Source organism: Carcharhinus amblyrhynchos, chromosome 4 (assembly GCF_965287045.1).
Source record: "Carcharhinus amblyrhynchos chromosome 4, sCarAmb.v2.hapA, whole genome shotgun sequence".
Lineage (NCBI taxonomy): Eukaryota > Metazoa > Chordata > Chondrichthyes > Carcharhiniformes > Carcharhinidae > Carcharhinus > Carcharhinus amblyrhynchos.
The window spans coordinates 27,921,530-27,940,576 of NC_137327.1; the positions used below are offsets into that span (position 1 = coordinate 27,921,530).

The 19,047-nt window shown below is 42.0% G+C and overlaps 1 protein-coding gene across 4 annotated transcripts in view; it reads left to right on the plus strand.

Moving 5' to 3' along the window:
- The window catches only part of ap1g1 (adaptor related protein complex 1 subunit gamma 1), a 132,022-nt gene that overhangs the window by 71,848 nt on the left and 41,127 nt on the right, over window positions 1-19,047 (plus strand). For all 4 annotated transcript variants that reach the window (XM_080186895.1, XM_080186896.1, XM_080186897.1 and 1 more), the window contains exons 14-15: window positions 6,221-6,343; window positions 10,391-10,480. In XM_080186895.1, coding sequence (XP_080043021.1) covers window positions 6,221-6,343; window positions 10,391-10,480 — 213 coding nt within the window. The remainder of the gene's footprint in view (window positions 1-6,220; window positions 6,344-10,390; window positions 10,481-19,047) is intronic.

Here is a 19,047-nt window from a genome sequence, read left to right on the forward strand (position 1 = left end):
GCAGATATACATTTAAAGCAAAGTGCAGAGCCACTGGGGAGACAATTCGTGCACTGAGATTAGTTTTGCATTGTTCTACCCAATAAAGATCCAGTGCAGGCATGATGGATTGAATGGCCGCCATGTTGAAGGCTTCCGAAGTTAAGGCAATTGAGTCTTCAGTGTCTGAAGTGTATAAGATAATTAATACATGGCTGAAGGCCCGTTTAAACCATCAATCATAACAAACCAAATAATGGCAAAATACAAAGGATCAAATTGCTTTTACATACTGTTTTGAGGAATATCAATGATATAGAAGTAAAATACAAAATGTAATTCAAATATTTACTCAAATTTTTCAGAGCTTTAAAAGTAAGAATGCTTTCTAGACTAAGTTCCACACTTGGAACAAGATAAAATTAAAAACAGTTGGCACAGTTACTCTGTATCAGAGTGAAAGGGGTCATCTGTGTTTTCACCCTGCAGCTTACAGCTGAGGTGGTGTGAACTGTTAATATTAGTACTTGTTAAAGGTGTAATTACCAGACATTTTAGATGTTGAACAAAGCTTGATTTTGTAACAAAACCTCAAAACAAATATGCTTGGGCCAAAGATGTGCAGGTTAGGTGGATTGGCCATGTTAAATTGCCCCTAGTGTATAGTTTAGGTGAATTAGCTATGGTGGATGTGCAGGAATGGGGGTGGGCCTGGGTAGGACGCTCTTCAGAGGGTTGGTGCATTGGGCCGAATGGCCCATTCTGCACTGTAGGGATTCTGATTTATCTTAGTTGTCACTGAACCTTAGATGTACACAGCTGCATTTGTAGTTATACAGATGGCATAACTCTGAATTCCATTGAGCATTGATGGATATGGTAAGGGGGGTGGGGCTGGTGTTTAACGAGACAAAGTGCATACAGGCTAAATGTTAAAAATCTCCATGTGAATTTCAGACGTTGACAAATACCTTTAGCATAGTGGACTAGTTGGTTTTGGTGAAAGAAGTAAATCTGAAGTTCCAGCTTGGTCTAGAGAAACATTGTAAAAGAAGGATGACCTCAAAATGCCAACTTCCCTAAGAAAGCATATGCGTTTTTTCTTGATTCAATTTCATCACAGAATGGAATACGAGATTTGGAACTAGGCTGACGTGCACTGAAATTGTAGACTAAAATACCACTTTCTCCTTCAACCCCAATGTTAAATCCTCAATCTGACATGTTGAGGGGAATTTTAACACCCAAAACTTTGGGTTGGATATTTAAAATTTGAGATCTCAAACCTGAACCCAATCTACTTGCCCACTTCAGATTTTAACTGAGCCAGGACCAGGTGGTGGATAAGCAACTTGCTCGGTTGCTGGTTAAATGAGGCTGTGTCCTGAATATTTTCTTGGCTGCAGTGGTTTGAGAGCTTCTGGAGAGTCAAGTGCTGTGAAAGTGATGCACTTTTTCAGTACTGATTATGGGTCAGGTGCAACAGGAACTGCTTTCCCCTCCTGTCTAGTCCAGCAAATATCTAGCAACTTGGACATGAGCATCAAATGAAAAATTTGAAATTAATTTTCTTCTTGGTGTGCATCATTGACAGGCAATTTGATATTAAATGAGGGAAGTTTGTTTAAGAACATAACATAAGAACATAAGAAATAGGAGCAGGAGTAGGCCATCTAGCCCTTCGAGCCTGCCCCGCCATTCAATAAGATCATGGCTGATCTGTCGTGGCTCAGTTCCACTTTCCCGCCCTCTCCCCATAACCCTTAATCCCCTCTCTTATCAAGAACCCATCAACCCGCTTTTTAAAAATATTTAGCGAGGCAGCCTCCACCACTTCAACGGGCAGAGAATTCCAGAGATTCACCATCCTTTGAGTGAAGAAGTTCCTCCTCAACTCCGTTCTAAACCGCCTCCCCTTTATCTTGAGGCTGTGCCCCCTAGTCCTACTGTCTTTTTTGAGCGGGAAGAGTCTCTCCACCTCTATCCTATCCATCCCATTCATCATCTTATACGTCTCAATGAGATCTCCCCTCATTCTTCTAAACTCTAACGAGTACAAGCATAGTTTATTCAGCCTCTCCTCATAGCTCAACCCCCTCAACTCCGGTATCAGCCTAGTAAACCTCCTCTGCACTCCCTCCAGGGCCAAAATATCCTTGCGCAGGTGCGGCGCCCAAAACTGCACACAGTACTCCAGCTGCGGCCTCACCAATGCCCTATACAGCTGCAGCAAGACCTCCCTACTTTTATATTCAATCCCCCTCGCTATGAAGGCCAGCATCCCATTCGCCTTCCTGACCACCTGCTGCACCTGCAAGCTGGGTTTTTGCGACTCATGCACAAGGACCCCGAGGTCCCTCTGCACCGTCGCCTGCTGCAGTTTTTCGCCACGTAAGTAATAGTCCTTCCTACCATTCTTCCTACCAAAGTGGACCACCTCACACTTGCCAACATTAAATTCCATTTGCCATTTCCTGGCCCATTCGCCCAGCCTATCTAGATCCTTCTGCAGACTCTCCACACCCTCCGCACAATTTGCCTTTCCCCCAATCTTGGTGTCATCAGCAAATTTCGACACCCTGCACTCGGTTCCCTCCTCCAGATCATCTATATAAATGGTAAATAGCTGAGGCCCCAGCACCGACCCCTGGGGCACCCCACTAGTCACCAACCGCCAATCCGAATAGCACCCATTGACCCCCACTCTCTGCCTCCTATTTGACAACCAATCCTCTATCCACGCTAACACCCTACCCCCAACTCCATGTCCCCTGACCTTCTGCAATAACCTCTTGTGAGGTACCTTGTCAAACGCCTTCTGAAAATCCAGAAAGACCACATCCACCGGCTCTCCTCTATCCACTGCCCTAGACACATCCTCATAGAACTCCAGTAAATTTGTCAGACACGACTTCCCTTTAATGAAACCGTGTTGCGTCTGCCCTATCAAGCAATTCCCTTCAAGATGCCTCGCAATTTCCTCCTTAATGACGGATTCCAACATTTTACCTACCACAGACGTTAAACTAACCGGCCTATAATTCCCCGCCTTTTGCCTGGCACCCTTCTTAAACAACGGCGTAACATTAGCCGTTTTCCAATCTTCCGGCACTTCCCCGGAATCCAGCGACGTCTGGAAAATAACCACCAAGGCATCCACTATAACCTCCGCCATTTCTTTCAGAACCCTCGGATGCATTCCATCCGGTCCTGGGGACTTGTCCACAATCAGCCCCTCCAGTCTGTCGAGCACCACCTCTCTAGTAACAGTAATGTCATTAAGACCCTCCAGTCCTACCACCTTTCCATCGCTAACACCCGGCAAATTATTCACGTCCTCCTCCGTGAAGACAGAAACAAAAAAGTTATTCAAGACCTTCGCCATATCCCCATCCCCTACCACTAGCTCCCCTTTCTCATCCTCTAAAGGACCAACGTTCACCCTAGCCAGCCTCTTCCTTTTTATATATTTATAAAAACTCTTGCTATCCTTTTTTATATTAAGCGCTAGCCCAGCTTCATAGCTTCTCCTACCCTCCTTTATCAACTTCTTTGTCAATCTTTGTTGACATTTAAACCTTTCCCAATCCTCTTCTCGCCCACTGCTCTTAGCTACTCTAAATTCCTCCGCTTTTAATTTAACACTTTCCTTCACCTCCTTCGTTATCCACGGCTTATTACCTCTCCTCCTACTGTCCTTTTTGACCATCGGAATAAATTTCTGCTGAGCACCAAGAAAGATCTCCTTAAAGATCCTCCACTGCTCCTCAGCAGACCTACCTTCCAACGCGCTCCCCCAGTCCACATTCGCCAATTCTTCTCTCATCCTACCATACTCCCCTCTATTCAAACAAAGGACGCGTGTCCGGGAACCCACTTTCTCCTCCTCCATCTGCAACAGAAACTCCACCATGCAATGATCACTCTCTCCAAGAGGATCCTTCACCGCAAGGTCCCTAATTCTACCCGCCTCATTACATAGCACCAGATCCAAGATAGCTCGCTCCCTCGTCGGCTCCAACACACACTGTTCAAGGAAATTATCCCGGCAGCATTCCAAGAACTCCTCCTCGAGCCCACCTCGTCCAACATGGGTCGACCAATCAATATGCAGATTGAAATCTCCCATAACTACTGCCGTCCCATTCCTGCACGTCGCACTTATTTGCGCGTTAACAGCCCGCCCCACCTCCAGATCATTATTTGGGGGCCTATAGACGACACCCACCAGCGTCTTCCTCCCTTTGCTGTTCCTAATCTCCACCCACAACGATTCCACTTTCTGCTCTTTGGCTCCGATATCATCCCTTGCTACCACCTTGATACTATCCTTAATCAGCAGAGCTACGCCACCCCCTCTTTCCTCCTGCCTATCCTTCCTAAACACTTGATAGCCCCGTACATTCATCTCCCAGTCCCTGTCACCTTGCAGCCACGTCTCTGTAATGGCCACCAGATCGTATCCATTTGTGTCGATCTGCGCCACCAGCTCATCCACTTTATTCCGAATGCTTCGTGCATTCAGATAAAGCGCTTTCATCCCAGCCTTCACCTGGACCCTATTTGCCGTAACGCCACCAATTGGGACATCCTCGGCCTCTTCCCTTACCTGTACCCTATCCTTAACTTTAGACCTCGTAGCGTCACCTACCCTCGCACCCTCCCCCCCCCTAATTAGTTTAAAGCCCTGTCTACAGTCCTCTTTACTCGATTCGCCAACACTCTGGTCCCAGCACGGTTCAGACCCACCCCATCCCGCCCGAACAAGTCCCACCTACCCCAATACTGGTGCCAATGCCCCATAAATTCGAACCCATTCCTCCCACACCAATCCCTGAGCCACCCATTCACTTCCTTTATCCTGTCAACCCTACGCCCGTCTGCACTCAGTTCAGGCAGTAGCCCAGAGACGACCACCTTGTCGGTTCTACTTTTTAATTCCATTCCCAGCTTTTCATACTCCCTCCCCAGATCCTCAGTCCGCACTTTGCCTACGTCGCCGGCACCCACATGTACTACAACGACCGGGTTCTCACCCTCCCACTCCAGATTCCTCTGCAGCCCAGCTGCGACATCCTGTACCCGAGCACCAGGCAGACAACACACCCTTCTGTGCACTTTGTCATTGTGACAAAGGACAGTGTCAATACCCTTCACCCCACTATCCCCAATCACTACTACGTTCCTTTTCCCCTTCTCTTTGCCTATGTCCTGCTGCATCACTGTACCGTGTGCAGTTTGCTCACCAACCTCACCTGCCTCGTCCTCTTCCAGACTGGAAGCAAGAACCTCAAACCTGTTATGCAGATTAAGAGGCTGAGGCCTCCGCTCCTCACCCCCCTTGATTTATTGACTATGCTTGGTTTGGGAAATGTATTAATAATAGCGCTATGATTTTTTTTAAAGAAACACACAAACTGCATGTCAAATGGTTATCATTAAAGTGTAACCAGTAATGGATTCTTTTGGCTTGCTGATTAACATTATTAAATCAACTTTGTGTTGCTCTCAGTATTTTTCTGTTGGCACAAATCCAGTATTGTTAGTTTGGCCTTGATGGCTCTGCAGGGCAGAGGCATCTAGCTCGCAAACTGTAAGTGCCCTTTGTACAGGGGCTATGTAGGTGTGATTCTACTGAGGCTTCTCCAATTTCAATTTTTTTTTAAGTAGCTGCAGTGTCAGTTCATAAATCCTGGCTTTGGGTTTCAACAGTTGACTGTAGCTTGTATTTATATAGCTCCTTAAACATACGAAAAGGGTCCAAGATTCTTTACTATAATCAAGACAAAAATTGATATTGAAGTAAACATGGTGATATTAGAATGGAGGAATTGGTTAAAGAGGACTATCTTATATGCAGAGGAGTCTAAGGAGGAAACTTAAGACTGATGTTCTAGTTAGCTGAAGGCTATTGGTTGCAAAAAGTTATAGAAACTCTGTTCTGAGGGCTTTAGAACTGAAGGTGATTAGAGTTGGGGAGGATTAAGATCATGAATGGTCTCAAACATGATGCTGAGAATTTAAATTGGAGGCTTTGGGAAGCCAGAAACAAATATGGGTTCGTGCTCAAGGGGGAGAGGGCTTGGTGGGATGGGGTAGGATACTTTGAAACTTTCGTGGTACTTTAGTTCCTATGATGTATGTTGTTTTGCCCCAAACTCTTGAGTCTAATACACAACTTGTGTTTAAAGATTGCAAAGTATTTTTTCCCTGATCCTTGATTTTTCTGTTTCCATTATAGGCTGGTGGTTATGTAAGAGATGATGCAGTGCCCAATTTGATCCAGTTGATAACAAACAGTGTTGAAATGCACGCCTATACAGTGCAGAAACTTTACAAAGCTGTCCTGGAAGATATCTCTCAGGTATAACATTTGAAACAAGTGGAGATGCTATTTTCAAGCGTCTCATTGTTTGAAAGCTGATTTACTAACTCATTAAGCAATGTTTGACTGTTTGTGTGCTGCTTTTAAGATAAAACTGAACAATTTTATTAAATTGCAAATATTTTGGATTTTGTGGTTCATGTTCAGTAATAACTTGCTCTAGGCTAATTTTATTGCATTAATAGGTGAAGGCAGTTGATTATTTTGGCAATGGTAATGTTTCAAGATTTCTGTTCCATCTGGAATGTGGTAATTCAAAAAAGGATCTTTTGTTTGGACTAGTATGTGACATGCAGTTTAATGTGCGTAACTATGGAGTAATTGGAATGGGAGTACTTTCAAAATAAACATGAAAAACTGTTCAGCCCACCTAAACTCATTCCTTTAGCAAATTAGTTCTTCCCTCCCAGCACCTAGTTGCAATCTAAAGTGTTTTCACCTGTTATCTTTCCTGACAAATTATTTTACACATTTCCTAATTTTTTTCAAACTGATTTTGTTCTAATTAATAATAATATCCTCTGATCTCACTTTACTTTTAGATACCATATGATATACTTGCAAGATCCCCTGTATTCCTTTGGACTACTTAGTTTAGTTCAAACCTGTTTGTTTGATTCATCCCTTCATCATTTTTCTTTCCATTTTAAATCCTTTATGTAAGTGTTTCTTAATGCATTTCCTGTTTTGGATGTTAGTCCTATTTCAATTTGCTCAGCATTGATTGGGTTTTTGAAACCAGATTATTGTACAGATTAAAAACATGAGGTGCTTATGTGACTACAATGCCTTCATGACATAGCATATAAATGTTGCCTATTATCTAACTGGTTTCTTGTCTTTTTTTTAAGTCCTGTGTTCCATTTTTACAAATTATTGCCAATTTCTGAAAATCTAAACCTGTTTTATTGGTCATCAAAAAAATGGTAATTTGCCAGGATCTTCCTTTTCGAAATCCATATTCCAGGTTTAAGCTGTTGCATTTCAACCTGTCAGCCCCATGGTGTATTACCTTGCGTGTTATTTCATATTAAGTACAAGCTTGAATTGTATCTATTCCATCCTCAAAAACATTCCAACATGCAAATACAATTTGACGTGTTCCTGATGTCATATAGATAAACCTAGCAGCCAATTTATCCTTGGCAAGATCTTAATTTCATAAATCACCAGTAAACTGTTTTGATAAAAGCAAATTACTGTGGATGCTGGAATCTGAAATCACGAGAAAATGCTGGAAAATCTCAGCAGGTTGGTGTGCTTCAGGGATCAGTGTTGGCCAAGGCTCATCAAGCAATGTAGTGGGACCGTCTCATCCATCTGAACAAGGCTTTGATTAAATATTTCATCCAAATATACGACACTTCACTGTCTAGATCATTGCCTTGGGAAACTACAGTGGAATTGAAATCCAGAATTTTATCACTGTGTGCCAGTAAGCAAGCTGAAATTTAAGATTTGCCTTCTAAATCCATGCTGATTATTATTGTGCAGCTATTCCTTCCACTTTTGTAAAGACTCATATATTCTGGTCATCAGCCTATAACATGATCAGATTTGACATTCATTTTAAATCGGATGATTATGCAGTTTTCTGACTACAAAACAAACCTGTTAATATGGATAAATGTTTGAAATGGCCAACTATGTCCATAGCTGCATCTTTTTTAAAAAATGGCTGATTACAGTTGTCCAGTAATTCTAATAAAGTCTAACTAAAACAACTTGAAAATTGAAAATTTGGTGCTGGAAAAATGCAACATGTTAAACAAAATTAATTAATATGGTAAAGCAAGTAGGCTGGAATGTGATTTTAACAAATAAGCCTTATTTGGATCATTTGCTTTTCAGTATTTTCAAATAAATTTAAATTAGTTGCCATCAAACTCTGAATTATGGAAATCTAAAATAAAACAGAAAATTCTAGAAATATTCATCAGGTCTGGCAGCATCAATGGAGACAAACTAGGATTATGAGATAAGTGGAGTTGAGGATTATCAGATCAGTCATAATTTAATTGAATGGAGGAAGGCAGACTTGATGGGCTGAATGGTCTGCTTCTGCTCTTGTATCTTATGAGAAACTGAGTCAGTGTTAAAGTTAAGTTGCTCTTTGTCAGAATTGGAAATGCTTAGATATGTAACAGTTTTTAAGGTGGGTGGAGGGAGAAGAACAAAAAGGTGGTTTGCGATGAGATCAAGAGCATGACACGTAAAGGTAAAAAGATATTCTGATGGGAAAAGAACCCCATGTTGATTCTGATTTGGCTGTAAAGTGTCTAATTGAGCTGTGATGCGACTGCAAGAGCACTTGTAATTTTGAGTCTGTGGACTAATGGTGAATATTGGTTATAAAAACAACTGAATAAACAAGAGGTCTTGCAGCATCAGTGAAGAGTGAAACCATTAGTACTTCAAGTCTAAAATGACTCCACTTCAGTAACAAGTTTTTCCAGCACATTGTTTTTATTTCCAATCTCCAGCATCTGCAATATTTTTGCTTCTATTTTTGAAAATATTCATGGTATTTGTCTCCAGATATATGAAAAGGTTGAGGAAGGAAAGTGTGGATTCATAGTTGTGATGCATTTGTTTGCCTGCCTATGAGCTCCAAGTTGAACCTGAGTTAATAGTGCTTTTATTACAATGACTTCTTAGGCAATGGGAAGAATTTAAGAATGTAAAAATTTTCCTTCCATTCTTCAGACTTATCTGAAGTCTAATATCTGTGTGCACAAACAGCATCATGTATTCATATAGTGCCTTTGATTCAGTTAAACATTCCAAGGCACTTCAGAAGCATTAACAAACAAAATTTGATATCCAACCACAAATGGGCATATTAGGTTGGTTAGCATCAGAGGAAAGAGGCATAGGAAAAAAATTCAAGAGCTTAAGATCTTGGCATCTGAAAACAGTTGCCAGTGCTGGAATTATTAAACTCAAGTGCTTGAGAAGCAAGAGGTCAAACTTGGAGGCACACAAAGAAAATTGCAGTAAGGCTGAAGAGGTTAGGGAGGGAGGGACAAGGCCATGGAGAGATTAGGCATTGCTTAGTTATAGAACATAGAACGTTACAGCACAGTACAGGCCCTTTGGCCCTCCATGTTGCGCCAACCTGTGAAACCAATCTAAGTTACTGAGTTGCTTCAACAGGACTTGGTTCAAGTTAGGACACAAAAGAGCTTTAGGTGATAAGTTTATGCAAGAGTAAAGGGTAGGAGGCTGGTCAAAAGTGCATTAGGGTAGTCAAATCCAGAAGTCATATGGGCACAATTGAATATTTCAGCAGCAAATGAGCTGAGGCAGCCATGAAATCTGACATTTAGGGTGGCACGGTGGTTAGCACTGCTGCCTCACAATGTAAGGGACCCAGGTTCAGTTCCAGCCTCAGGTCACTGTCTGTGTGGAGTTTGCACTTTCTCCTGTTATCTGCAGGGTTTCCTCTTGGTGCTGTGGTTTCCTCCCACAGTCCAAAGATGTGCAGGGTAGGTTGATTGGCCATGATAAATTGCCCCTAGTATCCGGGGGATTAGCAAGGTAAATGTGTGGGGTTATGGGAATAGGGCCCAAGTGGGATTATGGTCGATACAGACTTGATGGGCTGAACAGCAGCCTCCTGTATTGTAGGGATTCTATTCTATGAATGTTCGAAGGCTGAAAATAGGCAGCCTTAAAGATGGCACAAATTTGTAGTCGGAAGTTTGACTTGAGGCCTGAAATGATGCCATGGTTGTGAACAGTCTGATTCAGCCTCGCAGTTGCCTGGGAGAGGAATGGAATAGTTGCCTAGGAATGTGGAATTTGTGGCAGGTTTTGAAGACTCTGGTTTCAATCTTCAGTAGGTAAGGAAATGTTCTCTCACCCATTACTGCGCTGAACTATGGTCCCAAACTGCTGCTTTTTGTGTCTTTAAGATTCAATAGCATGCCAAATTTATAAATTTTAACAAAATTTAGTGAATAAAAATGTGAGTAGTTGTTTCTAAAGATATTCAAAACTTACTAACTGGTTGTCTTTCAACAGCAACCTCTCGTGCAGGTGGGTGCTTGGTGTATGGGAGAATATGGTGACCTTCTAGTTTCTGGCCAATGTGAAGAAGAGGAACCTATTCAGGTAATATTTCCTTTTCAAAGCAGATTAAGGTAAATTCTATAAAAGTAATTAAACATTGGATTTTTACAGATCACATTAAGTCAGTAGCATAATCATTCCTAGACAAAAATATGGTCTGCTGCATAGCAACTGCAGAACCTGACTAAAGAATCAAGGCAGAAATACACTTGTTAAAAGTTGAGCTTCAAATTGGGAATTGCTGGCAGATCTTTCAAATCTGTATCACTTGGTTGAGAGTCTTGTTACTAAAACATTGCTATTGTTCAGATATTTTTGTTTTCATACGCTTAAGTGGGATGATTTACCTTTGTATGATGAAGCATTACATTCAGTATTGATCAAAGCAGCAAGGCAATACATTGACAAAATTCATGCAGCCTCCAATGTTGGGATGCAAATTCACTGAATTTGAAAATTGTTGCTGGAAGTATTAAATCAGGGCAAAAAACACTTTGAACGTATTACACCATTGGGCAACATGTTGGGCAGGAATGGAAAAAGCCTTGGATCAGTCAACTGTTGATATATGCCCCAGACAGTAAAACATGGAGAGAAAGCTGTAGATCAGGCATATTTTAAATTGCTCATTGATTTCAGCTGTCAAAAAGTACTTGGATTTGAGATTTTGCTTGCTTTCCAAGTAACGTATTTTGCAACTGATGTTCAATTGTGAATTGCTGGGACATTTCTGACACATTCTGAAATAACACCATCAGGCTTAGCAGTTCCTGAAAGTTATGAAGAAAGCACTATCATTAAAATAGCCACTAATAATTAATCCTCTTTCCTATTCCAGAACTAATTCATGTTTCTTGCTTAAAATGGCATGCATTCACTGCTTATTGAGTTCAGGAAAAAAATTGTAATTTTTGATAAATGAAAGTACTTGGTATTGAAGCTTTGTCAGGATTTTGGTTCAGGTAATTGCTTTTTTTTTGAGTGTGGAATCACCATATAATTAGAAGGATCTTTCATAATTCAATGAAAAATGACATGACATAGAGAAGTTACTCTACACGAGTAACTAAGCAATAATTTTCTGTTACCCATTCACTGCCTAGTGTAAACTTATTGCATTAATATTCCTTTTGATCAGATTGTATAATCTTACAATAAGTAGATTCATTTTTAGAAGATGCCAGATGGCAGTGAAAGTATTACTGAATTTAATTTGAAAACCCTGCAATAGTATTGAAATACACAAGTTGCAGGACATTCAGCCCACCCAGTTTGTGGTGGCATTTACTCCTCACGCAAGCAAATAATTCCAGGCACGTTTAGCTATCTTGTTCCCATATTCTTTCATCCAGCTATCTTAATTAAGTCTTGTATATTGCGAGAATCTCCATCACAGTTGCTAAACCTGAGTGATTTCCACAGCCACGATTCTTGTAGAAAGCAGTTCCTCCTCCTCGCTTTGTGTTTTAATTTTTGGCGTTTAAACTTGATACAAAGATTAGGGCTCATTTGGATTGAGGATAATATATTTGCATGGACTGAAGATTGGTCAACTGACAAACAAGAAAATCATTTTCAAATTGGCAAGATGCAACTAATGGCATGTCACAGATGTCATTGTTTGGGTCTCAGTTATTCTATCAATGACTTAAATGAAAGGACTGTGTGTGATGTATCTTTTTGCTAATAATACAAACTAGATGGGGAAATAAGATGTGAAGCAGAGGCTGAAAACGGAGACCAGTTCAGTGGCCAAGAAGGTGATGGGTGGAGTATAATCTGGAGATGTGAAATTATCCACTTTGGCAGAGAATGAAAAAACATTTTTTTTGAAAGGCTATAAATGTTGGTTTTGATGGATCTGTATGTTTATCATGAAAAATTAACGTACACATATAGTAAGCAATTTGGAAGGCAGTTGGTGTGTTTGCCTTTTATTATAAGGGGATTTGGGTACAGGAATAAGAAAGTTTTACTGCTATTGTTCAGGACTTGGTGAATGATCTGTATGGTTTTGAGCCATAAGGATATACTTGCTGTTTTGAAGTTTCATTATATTGATAACTGAGGAGAGATTGGGTTTGTGTTCTTTGAAGTTTAAAAGAATGAAAAGTGATCTCATTCAAATGTAGGACCAGCAAGATTTAGAGGCTGAAAGGTTGTTATCATGGCTGGGCGTTTCAGAACTAGGAGTCATAGCCTCGGTAAAAGATTGGCCAACTTTGGAGAGTTGTGAATCTATGGAATTGATGCCAGAGCGCAGTGCTGAGTTGATGAGCATAATCAAAACTGAGACTGACATTTGCGATAGTAAAATGTCATAGAATCCATACACTGCAGAAAGAAGCCGTTTGGCTCAATGCTGAACTCAGAGCATCCACCCAGGCCCTCTCCTCCACCCTATCCCCATAACCCTGCACATTTACTATGGCTAATCCACCTAAACTATGTATCTAGGGACAATATAGCATGGCCAACCCAACTAACCACATCTTTTGGAAGAAACATAACGTAAATAGGAGCAGGAGTAGGCCATCTAGCCCCTCGAGCCTGCCCCGCCATTCAGTAAGATCACAGCTGATCTAATAGTGGTTCAGTTCCACTTACCCGCCTGCTCCCCATAATCCTTAATTCCCTCATTGGTCAGAAATCTATTTACCTGTGACTTAAACACACTGCTTCAATGGGCAGAGAATTCCAAAGATTCGCTACTCTCTGGGAGAAGTTCCTCCTCAACTCCACTTCTACCCTGTCTAGCCCCTTCATTATCTTATATGTCTCTATAAGATCTCCCTTCAGCCCTCTAAATTCCAATGAGTCCAGGCCCAATCTACTCAATCTCCCCTCATAAGCTAATCCCCTCATCTCCGGAATCAACCTGGTGAACCTTCTCTGTACTCCCTTCAAAGCCAATATATCCTTTTGCAAATAAGGGGACCAAAATTACACGCAGTATTCTAGGTGTGGCCTCACCAGTACCTTGCACAATTGCAGCAAGACCTCCCTGCTTTTATACTCCATCCCCCTTGCGATAAAGGCCAACATTCCATTTGTTGTCTTGATCACCTGATGCACCTGCAAACTGACTTTTTGCGATTCATGCACAAGGACCCCAGGTCCCTCTGCACAGTAGCATGTTGTAATTTTTCACCATTTAAATAATCCATTTTACTATTATTCCTTCCAAAGTGGATAACCTCACACTTGCCAACGTTATACTCCATCTGCCAGATCCTCGCTCACTTAGCCTATCCAAATCTCTCTGCAGACTTGCCGCATCCTCCACGCAATTCGCTTTTCCACTCATCTTTGTGTCATCAGCAAACTTTGTTACCCTACACTCGGTTCCCTCCTCCAGATCATCTATGTATATGGTAAACAGTTGAGGTGCCAGCACCAATCCCTGCGGCATGCCATTAGTCACCAACTGCCAACCGGAAAAGCACCCATTTATTCCAACTCTCTGCTTCCTGTTAGATATGATGTGGGTATGCCGGCGTTGGACTGTTAGATAGCCAATCCTCAATCCACGCTAACACTTTACCCCCAAGTCCATGTACCTTAATCTTATGCAGCAACTTTTTGTGAGGCACCTTATCAAACACCTTCTGGAAATCTAAAAATACCACATCCACCGGTTCCCCTCTGTCAACCACACTTGTTACATCTTCATAAAAATCCAGTAAATTCATCAAACGTGACTTTCCCTTCATGAATCCATGCTGCGACTGCTTGATTGAACCATTCTTTTCCAGGTGTCCTGCTATTTCTTCTTTAATAATGGATTCCAGCATTTTTTCGACTACGGATGTTAAACTAACCGGCCTGTAGTTACCCGCATTTTGTCTACCTCCTTTTTTAAACAGTGGCGTTAAATTGCTGTTTTCCAATCAGCTGGCACCTTCCCAGAGTCCAGCAAATTTTGATAAATTACAACTAACGCATCTCCTATTACCCTGCCGTTTCTTTTAGTACCCTGGGATGCATTCCATCCGGACCCGGGGACTTGTCTACCTTTATTCCCATTAGCCTACCAAGCGCTACTTCTTTAGTAATAATAATCGTTTTTAGGTCCTCGCCCCCTACAGTCCCACGACAGTCAATTATCGGTAAGCTATTTGTGTCCTCTACCATGAAGACCGACACACAAATCTCGTTTAAGGCCTTGGCCATTTGCTTGTTTCCCATTATTAAATCCCCCTTCTTGTCTTCTAAGGGTCCAACATTTACTTTAGCCACTATCAGTTTTTATATTTTGTGCTAGTTTAGTTTCATAATCTATCTTTCCTTTCTTTATTGCTTTCTTAAAGCTTTTTTAAAGCTTTCACAATCTTCTAGTTCCCCACTAATTTTGGCCATTCTGTACATGTTTTTAATTTAATACTCTCCTTTATTTCCTTAGTTATCCACAGCTGGTTATCCCTTTTCTTACATTCTTCCTTTATCACCGGAACATATTTTTGCTGAGTACTGAGAAAAATCTCCTTAAAAATACTCCACTGTTCCTCAGCTGTCCTACCAACTAGTCTGCGCTCCCAGTCTACATTAGCCAATTCTGCCCTCATCCTATCGTACTCCCCTTTTTTGCTCAAGCAGAAGACACTGTTTTGGGACCCTACTTTCTCACTCTCCATCTGTATTAGAAATTCAACCATATTGTAATCACTCATTCCAAGAGGACCTCTCACAAGAAGATCATTAATTTTATCTGTCTCATTACACAGGACCAGATCCAAGATAGCTCGCTCCCTCGTAGGTTCTCGAACATACTGTTCGAGGAAACTATCCCGACAGCATTCTAAGAACTCTTCCTCAAGTCGACCGCGTCCGACTTGAGTCAACCAATCAATGTGCAGGTTAAAATCCCCCATGATTATTGCTGTTCTGTTTTTGCACACGTCTGTTATTTGCTTGTTTATAGCTCGCCCCACCTCGAAGTTGTTATTTGGCAGCCTATAGACCACGCCCACCAGTGACTTTCTCCCCTTACTATTCCTTATCTCCACCCACATCAATTCCACATTTTGCCCCTTAGAGCCTGTATCGTGTCTCACTACCACCCTGATGTTATCCCATGATTTGGTCCCAGCACAATTCAGATGAAGACCATCCCATATGAACAGGTCCCATCTTCCCCAATACTGGTGCCAATGTCCCATGAATTCAAACCCATTCCTCCCACACCAATCTTTGAGCCATGCATTTTCCTCTTAGTCTTATTGACCCTGTGCCAATTCATTCATGGCACAGGTCGTAATACAGAGATTACCACCTTGTTGGTTCTACTTTCTAATTTAACTCCTAGCTTTTCATATTCCCTTAGCAGAACCTTTGTTCCTGTTTTACCTATGTCGTTGGCACCTACATGGGCCACAACAATTGGATTCTTACCCTCCCACTCCAAGTTCCTCTGCAGCCCAGATGAGAGATCCTGGACCCGAGCACCAGGCAGGCAACGCAACCTTCGGGATTCTCGATCCTGGTCACAAAGAACAGTGTCTGTGCCCCTAACTACACTATCCCCAATTACTACTACGTTTTTTTTCTCCCTCCACTTGAACAGCTCCCTGCGCCGCGGTCAGTTTGCTCGTCCTCCTTGCAGTCCCTGTTCTCGTCCACACTGGGAGCAAGAATCTCAAACCTCTTGTACAGATTCAGGGACTGAGGCTCCTGGAATGCTACCTCCTGGATCCCAGTTCCTGCCTCATTCACAGCCACACCCTCTTGTTCCTGACCACTGGCTGAATTAGTTAGTCTAAGGGGTGTGTCTCCTGAAACACAGCGTCCAGGTAACTCTCCCCCTCCCTGATGTGCCGCAGTGTCCAATGCTCAGAATCCAGCTCGTCAACCTTGAGCCGGAGTCCCTCAAGCAATCAACACTTACTGTAGACATGCTCACTGGGAATCACATTGGGGTCCACCAGCTCCCACATCATGCAAGAACAGCACATCACATGACCCTCCATCCATCCATCCTTAAAGTTTTTACAAACTAAGAATTAATCCTACCTTGCCCCGCCCATTTCCGCCAAAGCCCTTTAGCTCTCACTCTGCTACCTGCTCACTCCGCTGCCCACTGGTTAGTGCGGCCTGTTTTTTAAACCTAGCGTGCTAAACAAAAACCCTTCCCAGCTTACCCTGCAGCCCACTTCTGCTTTACTTTTAAAGTAACTTTTAAAAAAACAGAAACCCCGCGGAAAACGAAAAAAAAAGAAAAAATAGAAACCGGAACACCCGGAAGAAACGCTCACTGACACTGGGAGAATGTGAAAACTTCTCACACGTGGTCACCCAAGGCTGGAATCGAACCGGGTCTCTGGTGCTAAGGGAGCAGTGCTAACCACTGTGCTACCCAAATTTTTAACTGATGTCAGTCTGTTCCGGACAATTTAATTTAGAGACAACTCGCATTTGACTGTGCTGGCGTGGAGTTAAAGGTTGTAAATGCTGTTCTTTGTAACACAGATGTTCATAAAGTCCAGGACTGCCTGTTGTTAGGAGTGAAAATCCCAGTTTGCTTTTCCTTCCATGATGTTTAATAATTCCTTCAAAAGGAATTATTGTTCTCCTATATTTTGAACTAATGTTTTTTCATAAAGTAATATGGCCAACAAAATGCACCAGTTTACATTCCATTCAATTCAAGGTATGTTTGAGAAAAAATGCTTCATGCTCTGAAATTGCTGATTTAACGTACTTGAGAAAAAACTGAGGAATTTATCTTTTGAGCTCTTTTAATTGGAATATCTCTGGCTCATACAGAAGCTGTTACTAATCATGCTGCACATGTCGCCCAATAAAATATAATCTAAGACAAAATTGTTTGACATGTTGAAATGTGACAAGATGTTTTTGTTGCACTTATGGTGGAGCAAATTTGAAGTTGGCTATTCCAGTGTTTTCCTGACCAGCCCTCTTGTCTTCCATTCACAATAAATATATCCAGTACTCTACTTCTCACCCTACTACACCCAATCTCGCACCTGGTCCCAGTCATCCATCACTCTTTTTATTTATCCGCTCATGGGATGCTGTCATTGGCTAGGCCAGTGTTTTATTGCCCATCGCTAATTGACGTTGAAAAAGTGGTGGTGAGCTGCCTTGAACTGCTGCAGTCCACATGATGTAAGTGCACCCACAGTGCTGTTAGAAAGCGACTTCTGGGACTTTGATCCAATGACAGTGAAGAAATGGCAAAATAGGTGTTGGCCAGTCAGATCCCTTAGTTTAAAATTTTCATTAAAAATAAAATGCAGATGTTGGAAATTTGAAATAAAAACAGGCAATGTTGAAAAAATTCAGGTTTGGCAGCATCTGTGGAAAGATGAGGTTAATGTCTAGAATTCTGACTTTTCCCATGGCTGGGATTCTCCTGTCCCATGGGCCAACGTTGAGTCTGTATGACTTATGTGGACTCGGAACTTTAACTTTGTTTCTTTTTCCACAGATGCTCCTAGACCTGTTGAGTTTTTTTCAGCATTTTCAGTTTTTATTTAAATTTTTCATTCTTGTGTTTAAATCCTGTCATGACTTTGCCACTGCCAATGCGTGCAACCTCTGGTCACCTGATCAGTGTTACCATTCCTACAGCTCTATCTTCTTGTGCATTTCAATAACATTCATAGCCTTTTGCCATTCTAAATTGCTTACTCTGGGATTCATAGAATTTGACAGCTCAGTACAGGCCCTTCGGCCCTCGGTGTTACGCCGACCTGTGAAAGTTAATCTAAAGCCCATTTAAGCTACACTGTTCTGATATCATCCATATGTTTATTCAATGATCATTTAAATGCCCTTAATGTTGGCGAGTCCAGTACTGTTGCAGGCAAGGCATTCCACGACCTTACTAGAGCCTACCTCAGACATCTGTCCAATATCTATCACCCTTCCGTTTAAAGCTATGTCCCCTCGTGCTAGCCATTACCATCTGAGGAAAAAGGCTGTCCCTATCTAATCCTCTAATCATCTTGTATGCCTCTATTAAATCATCTCTTAACCACCTCTGTAACGAAAACAGCCTCAAGTCCCTCAGCCTTTCCTCAAAAGATCTTTCCACCATACCAGGCAACATCCTGGTAAATCTCCTCTGCACCCTTTCCAATGCTTCCACATCCTTCCTATAATGCGGCGACCAGAACTGTGTGCAATGCTCCCATGTGTGGCCGCACTGGAGTTTTATACAGCTGCAACATGACCTCATGGCTCTGAAACGCAATCCCTCTACCAGTAAAAGCTAACACACCGTACGCCTTCTTAACAACCCTATCAACCTGGGTGCCAACTTTCAGGGATCTATGCACGTGGGCAGCAAAATCTCTGCTCATCCACACTACCAAATATCTTACCATTAGCCCAGTACTCTGTATTCCTGTTTCTCCTTCCAAAGTGAATCACCTCTCGCTTTTCTGCATTCAACTCCATTGGCCATCTCTCAGCCCAGCTCTGCAGCTTATCTATTCCCTCTAACCTGCAACATTCTTCCACAACTCCACCGACTTTAGTGTCATCCGCAAATTTACTAACCCAAGCTTCTACGCCCTCATCCAGGTCATTTATAAAAATGACAAACAGCAGTGGCCCCAAAACAGATCTTTGTGGTACACCACTAG